Here is an 8,231-nt window from a genome sequence, read left to right on the forward strand (position 1 = left end):
TTTTTAGAAGAATAAAAATGTTGATGTGTGTTTATATATGCCGTCTTTGCAGGAATGTGCCAGCCTCGTGTTATAGGCACAGTGGGGGCCGAGCCCTTCTCTGCCAAGCTGCGGTACAGTGGTGCAGACGACTCAGACCACCCCAACCTCATCAAACTAACTGTCACCATGCCTCACATAGATGGTAAGAATAGAAGATTAAATAGAGTGTAATTTTTACTTAGGTGCAGGATGTTTGTTGAGAACCTAAAAACCTTTCTTGTGCCACTGCTTAACTACATTTTTTAATGGCAAACTCCATCAGTTAATTGTTAGTATAACATTCCTGTTGTTCCACACAGGTATGTTGCCTGTGGTGTCCACGCGGCCCCTGTCTAACTTTGAGCTGACCCTGAGTCCAGACGGCACTCGTGTCGGTCAACATCGCTGCTCCAATTTGTTGGACTACAACGAAATCAAAACCCGCTATGGCTTCCTTACCGAAGCCACCAAAAATCCTGAAGTGATCGGTGAGACTGCGCCTTACCAGTACAGCACCTCCCTCCGGGGATTCAGTGCGCTACGATTCTACAGAAACCTCAACTTGGAGGCTTGTCTGTGGGAATTTACCAGCTATTACGACATGTCTGAGCTGCTCAGTGACTGTGGAGGCACCATTGGGACTGATGGACAGGTAAGCAGACCCACCTTTGAGCTTTAGCTCACCTTTAACCCCTTTGTTCCATCTGTAGACATGAGTCAGTTCATAAGTCATGCCCCTGCCTGAGTATAGGAATGTGGAGCAGTTACCTATAACACAGCTTGTCCATTTCAATCCTAATTAATCATTTACACTCACATGTTCCTGAGAGATTCTAGCCTGTAAAGAAGTAATCAGTTATTGTCTGGGGACAAATGTTAACCCTTTAAGTAATGTCTAACCTAACCCCCTAACTTCCCAAGTTCCTGGTAGGGCCAGTTATTTGTCTTATCAAAGAGACAAATCAATATCCAGCAGGCTAATAAGAATACTCACCCGTCTTTTTTACCCTGTGCACAAAGAGCTTATTGCAGCAGCAGATGTTATGTGCAATGCCAGAAGGAGGAGGAGATCTTAAATCCCTCTCCATTCTCCTGGCACACATGCCTTACACCCTTACTCTTAGTTGACATTCAGTTAATTAAGGCAGAGTGTTGATAAAGAAGGTCCACCAGAGTGCAGGGGGCACTCAGACTCCTGCTTCAATCCCCTACTGGTGACTATTAATTCAAGCCCTCAAGCACTGGTGAAAATATTGTGTCTCTGTAGGTATGTAAGTTTATATGTATTGGTTTGCTGTTATAATGGGGGTTTACACAGCTTCAGGTTTATTTAATAACAAAGTCATCTCCCAGGTGACAACAGGCTTTCTTGACAAGTGGAACTTTGTTGCCTGTAGCCACATGAAGTTACCTTGAATGTAGCAGTAATAAACGTGCCGTGACAAGTAAGCAGTCTGTAAACTTATGTAAACATTGTCTCTGACACTAGTGATAGCTCGAGGTCACAAGTCAGTGAAGGGTTTTTTTTACCATACTGATCAGAGATATTACAATAATTTTATAGACTATAGTTTATTAAAAATATTACATTTCTTTCTTTTCTTTCCACATTCAGTGCTTCTGTGTTCAGTACTGAACAGAGAAAAAAATGGGCATACAGAGTGAGAACTCACAGTTTTGGTTTGAGGAGCTGTAAGGCAGCATCAATGGAAAAAGGAACAGTCTTTGTTTGTGGATGGACCTGTGACCCAAATCGACCTCTAAGGGGGCAAGCAGGCTGATTTGAGACAGGTCTACAGAAGCTGGGGCCAGTGTCATGTCACAGTGCAGGGCTTAGTGCCCAGCTTAACAGGACCACAGGAATCTATTAAGACCCAGCAGGTTGTGTCAGAAGGCCATTCTGCAAATCACTTGCCTGAGCTCTCAATGCCCAGAGGCGAAGGCACGTCTCCACACGAACACAGAGCCAGTGCAGGCAGGTACCTCACACAGGTCAGAGGAAAGTGCAGATGCTAGAGAGTGCTGCCTTTGAGGACTTTCACCACGCAAAATCCTTTGACCATTTTAGGAGTAATCAGAATCAGCATCCAGATATGGGCTTTTTTTACATAGTTAATTTGCATCTGAAATAATAAAAATTCAGTCCATGAACACTACAGAGAGAATAATAAGCTCTAGATCATCAAGTAAACTTAACGAGTGCTGCTTAAAGGAAACATTATAGGCACAGTTTCTCAGTTCCCTGATATATTTGTTAGCATGTCACATAAATTTGTGAGCTTAATGCAACATTATTCATTATGGAAGAATCATGCTCTTCATCCTGACAATAAGACTAGGGTCATCTGTTAGAATGTATGTGTCATTTTGAATTTCTCTCCAGGTGCTGAATCTGGTCCAGTCCTACGTGACCCTGCGAGTCCCACTGCACGTGTCATATGTCTTCCACTCCCCTGTGGGTGCAGGAGGATGGCAGCATTTTGACTTACAGTCAGAGCTGAGGCTCACATTTGTGTACGACACTGCCATCTTGTGGAGGGAGGGTATCGGTAGCCCACCAGAGGCCGAATTACAAGGCAAGATTTGAGCAGTAGTTTGCAATAAATGATTGATGTAACTATATTAAATGATTGGTCTGTCACTGTCTTTGCAGGTGCCCTTTACCCAACCAGCATGCGCATAAATGGCCAAGGGCAACTGGTTGTCAACTTCCGTACAGAGGCTCGATTCAGAGGCCTGTTTGTGTTTGCACATCCAGGTATAGTATGGCATGTAGAGGACATGATCCTGTATGTGATGCTGCTTTAGGTGAAGCCATAACATTTGGTGAGACAGATTAGAAACAGATTTATATTTTTAGCATACAATTTATTTGAGTTATTTTCCATCAGCTTCACCACTCACCTCCATGGTAATGTGTCCGGAACATCCTGGTTTGACCTTTAACCTCAGTCTTGTGAGGAATGAGCCAACCTACAACCAGCCTATCCAACAGTGGACATTCATCTCTGATTTTGCTGTAAGGGGACACTTCTTTGTTTTCTTTACATCATTGTAATTTCTGATGTTTTTTTTTCTTTTTAACTTATATGAACTTAATTTCCCCCTTCAGGTGCGTGACTACTCTGGTATGTATACAGTGAAGCTCATCCCCTGTACATCCCACCCAAACCTGGAGTACACCATTCCTCCTGTCTGCAATCCCAGAGAGCCTCTCACATTTGACCTGGATATCCGTTTTCAGCAGGTAGTTTCAGCTTGCATAAAAAAAATTACATTTCAATCAGATTTAACAATTTGACGAAATTTGTCTGGTGCTCTGAAACAATCTGTGCGAACATGTAACAAGACAATTTCTGCGATAGCAAAATATCTGAACACAATTATACAAAATGAGCAAGGAAAGTAATTTTGGTTAATGTAGGAGGAGGCGGGAGGAGGTGGGGGAGAGGAGGTGCAGATATGAAGCAAATACTGCCTCAGTTATGAAGCTCAAATTATAAATGATTGGACTGCAAATGGCTTTTGGATATAACTGTCTAAACTACCACAATTCTCCATGATTATTGCAACATATCACATCTTACATTTTGATTAACTACTATTTCTGCAAACTGAGCTATTAATTCCTTGACATGACTTCCTGTAATTACTGTACTGCCTCTGGGCTCCCTTGATTTGTATAAGTTGAAAATCCTGACAGGAAACTCCCTCCCAGTTTGTTGTTATTTAATCAATTTCTCTTAAAACTGCAACTGTTCCCACTTACTCTGACAGAAAAAACCTCTCTAATGAACATTCTCATTTTAGTTGTTCATACAGTGTGTTGATTCCAACATCAAATCATGCCAGAATCAAAACACTATCAGGGGTAATACAGCAAATTGGACCAGAATTTATCAAAATAAAGATCCATCTAAATGGATCTCCACCTTAAGAGATGTCTTGAAATTTTCCATTTTGTCTAATGAACACATACTAAGTATGCTGACAGTTATATGAACTCAGAAAGAGAAAATAATTGTCACATTAGAGTCTCACAGCTGAAAGTGTTGGACCATGTGCTTAACACAGTGGTTGCTGGTTGTCTGTTGTATCGTTGGATATGCTTCTGTGTTGTAGGTCAGCGACCCTGTGGCTGCTGAGTTCAGTCTGAACACACAGATGATCTTACTGTCTAAACGGACTCTCTGGCTCTCAGACGGCTCCATGGGCTTTGGACAGGAGAGTGATACTGCCTTCTCACAGGGTAAGGCAACAACATAAAGCAGTCGTAAACATCCTTTGAAAGCGTGTGAATAAAAACTCCTCAAAATTGATTGCTCCTCAGACTTCTCTCTGTTCTATAGATCAAAACTCTCCGGGATGAATATTTCTGTTGATTTAGCATAAATGTTCCTGTTTATTTCCTGACTCGACAACATAAAATGAAAGGAAAATGAGTCCTCCATTTTCACTGCTTTCATGTATTTTCTCTAAACAAGCTAATTAGAAGAGTCTGAATTGTATCCCTCTCAAAAACGTCTTTTATGACTTTGAAAAGTCCTCGATGCTGCTTTCCAAGTCAGAGTGAAATACTGCTGCTGCCAAGCCTGTAAACAAACACAACTGTATCCTCTCACATTGTACTCATCAAATTTTGAAGAATTAAACCATCAAACATGTGCACACGATGTGTTGAAAACTGTTTTTCAATATCCTCAGGGGACATCATCTATGGCAGAGTGATGGTGGATCCGGTGCAGAACTTGGGCAACTCTTTTATTTGTAACATAGAGAAAGTGTTCCTGTGTACTGGGGCTGATGGATATGTGCCTAAATACAACCCCATCAACTTTGAGTTCGGCTGTCTGGCTGATGCTCCATCGCTACTCTACAGATTCAAGATCATCGTAAGTAGCAAAATTGTATCACTCTTCATGTATGATGTGCTTTCCTCGCTTTCAGACCTCATCTCCCCTGTGTGATTTTCTCACTTCAGGATAAGGCCCAGCCAGAGACACAGGCCCGATCATTTGGCAATGTAGCATTCAATGCCTTTCTGGCAGTGGATGACCCCGGTGCTTTGGCTCTGGTCAGACAACCTGGGGCGGATGGTTTCAGAATGGATTCCACAGGTCTCTTCCAGGTCAGTATAAAGACAATGTACAATTACTGTAACATATTTGATGCACATAGGGTTAGATGTTTTTACTACACACTTCTCAAGGTCAGAATATATAATATACATTCTGTATCATTGGAATATCTATCTTGTAATATTCCATATTTCACCACCCTATGCTTTACTTAGTTGTACAGGGTCACGGGGTGCTTGTATATAATGGATCTTAAAAATATGGTCAGCTTACATGGTCATGTCATCCTACTATATAGAAAGCCAGTGGAAAGAGCTAAAAGAAACTATATGAGAGTCACATTTGACCTTTTTCAGAGCATCCTCATGGAAACCACTCTGCAAGTGAACAATCATGTCGCCATGGTGGCTGGCCTTTATAAGTCCTGATAACAGTCATCCGTATGACTCATACTCTCTAGCTTTTGAGTCCAGATTGCTTTTTCTGGTCAGCGAGTCTGTTTTTCTTGGCTTGTTAAGAAGAAAAAGTCATTAAAAGTAAGGCCTTTGACCAACAGAGTATTTTCTGCAGCTTTTTTTTTTATTCACTGAATGGGAATATCGTGTCACAGCTGTGGCTCTGGTTTATAGTCTGAAAAAGTGACACCCAATAATTATCCTGTGACAGGAGCAGCAAAATGAAATGGTATTACACAGTAAGCAGTGCCATAAATAATAACTTTTTTCTAGGTGGCTGCTGGTCGAGAGTGGTACATCCACACCATCTACACTGTCCGCTCTCGGGACAATGCTAACCGTGGCATTGGAAAGAGAAGCCTGGAATACCATGTGATTGGCTCACACACAAATCTGCCCTCAAACACTCAACATCGGCACAGGAGATCTGCTACTGATGTTCCAGACATCATAGAGGAGATTGGTGTGAGTAACAATCGCGGCACCAACATCCTCCACATCGCGCTGGATCGCAGCAGCCAGCAGAGGACCAGTCCAGAGAGGGAGATCTTCACCAGAGGACACATCCCCCAAGAGCTCAACCAGAGAGACAGTGATGACAGACTAGTGTTCATCATTGGTATCTTTGTTGGGCTGCTCCTCACAGTGCTTCTCATCATTGTGGTGGTGTTACTGGTCCGGTCCAAGCAAGAGAAGAAAGAAGTACCCAGGAACTCCAGCAGCGCAGAGCCCATGATGACACAAGGCCTCAGCAACAGTGACAGCTCTGAGGTTTAACCAACAGACTGACGGCTGAGAGATTTAGTTGATATTTTTATTTTGCAAGTGCCTCACCTTTAGATAAAATTGAAGATTGTGTGTGAAGCAACATTAACTATTGTACAAGAGCTTTGATTCTATTCAGAAATCTACTTGAAATACTGCACCGCTCCCCTCGCAGCTGGGCGGCAGTCTGCCGAGGACATGGGCAGTGTTAGTTTAAGGCACTTAAGTCAAGTTGTCATCACTCACTAATTGATTGGCTTTTGATGCCACTTATTCCAAAAAAGGTGTTATTTCCAAAGGTGCTACAGATGCCTCCCTGTTTGAGTGGCATTTGGTGTTTTGCTGGGTAGGTCAGAGAAGCAGTTTTTTTTTCATACTGTTATAGCAGTCCTTGTATGTTTGAATTGCTGCACCAAGACACTGTCCACGGTTTGCTTACACTGGGAAAATCTGCCTGCTCTAATGATTCCTGTGTGCCTAAGAGGTAACAGGAGGGTTTTATGCTGATATGAAAATGTTTGTCCTGTGTGATCAGTAAAACATCCGCTAAAATGAAAAACTCAGTAAATATTGTTTTGTTGTGCTTATATTTTTGCATGCATTTAATTTTTGTTTTTGAAAAAAGTGCTGATTTGAAATGTGACAAATGTGTCTGATCTACTGTATCTCCACCACTTTGTATTTTACCCCCCATGAAAAGCAGTATTTATCAGTAGCCAATTGTTACTGTCAAATTCCCCTAAATATATTTAGTTGTTGAAACACTGTATGATTTCAGGTGTGGCACTAAATCAAATAGTAGAAGTAAAACTGTTCTGTAAAAAGAGTCAAACGTATTGCAGCAAATTTCAAGACAGCTGGTCTGCAGTGTACAGTGTAGTATTAGTAATGGTTACAGATTTCCAGCAGGAACTATTTTCACTCTTGGCACAACTGGTGCTGTACGCTCAAGTGTTGACTACTGTAGCTTTGTAGAGGTAGCTGTGACTTTTAAATCCCTTTCACAGCAGGGCTATGTGTTAACTGTGCTGTTTATTTGTTTCGTGTTAAAGGGAATGAAATGTTTTATCCTCAATCATTGTCAGAAATTCTCTCCGATTTATTAGTTTTAAATGTATTTATTTATTTTTTTATGCTTTGTGCAAATCAAATATCATTCTTCCTTTCCCCATTCAGTTTTAATTAACTCCTCAAAATGTGTGTTAATGTTATATTAATATACAGTAGACACAAATATGTGCCATGTTTTAGAACATTGTGCACATTCTACAGTGTTTTTTTTAATTTAGATCCAGGCACCGGATTGCCACAAAATCTGATTACCTCTTACTACTGTATATCCTATTACTAACGTCATAATCACTACTTTATAAATGTTTTGTTTTGCAATATTTCTTTGAAATTTAAAACAATTCTATGCAACCTGTGATATAATATCTTCATGAAATGTTTACCCCACGTACGTTTGTTTCAGTGCACATTTTTTGCTTGCTAATCTACAGTAGGTTTGACCCTGTATCAATGTACTGTGGTTCATTTATTATTACACTCTGATGCTTTAAGTGCATTTTGAGCTTTTTATGCACATTTATGTATGTATGTATGTATATACATATGTATTACATATAAATATACCATTTGGATGTTTTGGGAATGGTTATTGTTAAATAATGCATACTGTATGTGCTGTAATTATTTGTAACATAGACCACAAGCACAACATGGTCTGCAAATAAATAATTTTTCAAGAAGTCTGTACGTTTTATGGCAGTGTGCAAAAAACGCAAGTGTTTTTAGGCAATACACAAGGCCAGTTTAGCAGTCTGCTATAATTTCAGTATATTCTTCTATAAATATATTCTTCTAATGCTTCCTTATTGCTAAAATTTTAATTGTTTTTTATTAAAAACAA

General features: G+C 40.5%; 1 protein-coding gene across 1 annotated transcript in view; it reads left to right on the forward strand.

Annotated features, from left to right (window-relative positions):
• frem2b (FRAS1 related extracellular matrix 2b) overlaps positions 1-7,786 on the forward strand; it is a 46,260-nt gene extending 38,474 nt beyond the window's left edge. Inside the window, exons 15-24 of the mRNA XM_028419855.1 lie at positions 53-184; positions 342-673; positions 2,405-2,597; positions 2,675-2,779; positions 2,913-3,040; positions 3,134-3,268; positions 4,144-4,270; positions 4,726-4,913; positions 5,003-5,149; positions 5,828-7,786. Of these exons, the coding sequence (XP_028275656.1) occupies positions 53-184; positions 342-673; positions 2,405-2,597; positions 2,675-2,779; positions 2,913-3,040; positions 3,134-3,268; positions 4,144-4,270; positions 4,726-4,913; positions 5,003-5,149; positions 5,828-6,331 (1,991 nt within the window). The 3' untranslated portion in view covers positions 6,332-7,786. The remainder of the gene's footprint in view (positions 1-52; positions 185-341; positions 674-2,404; positions 2,598-2,674; positions 2,780-2,912; positions 3,041-3,133; positions 3,269-4,143; positions 4,271-4,725; positions 4,914-5,002; positions 5,150-5,827) is intronic.
• Positions 7,787-8,231: the final 445 nt, after the last annotated feature.

The sequence above is a fragment of the Parambassis ranga genome, chromosome 13 (assembly GCF_900634625.1).
Source record: "Parambassis ranga chromosome 13, fParRan2.1, whole genome shotgun sequence".
Taxonomy (NCBI): Eukaryota; Metazoa; Chordata; class Actinopteri; family Ambassidae; genus Parambassis; species Parambassis ranga.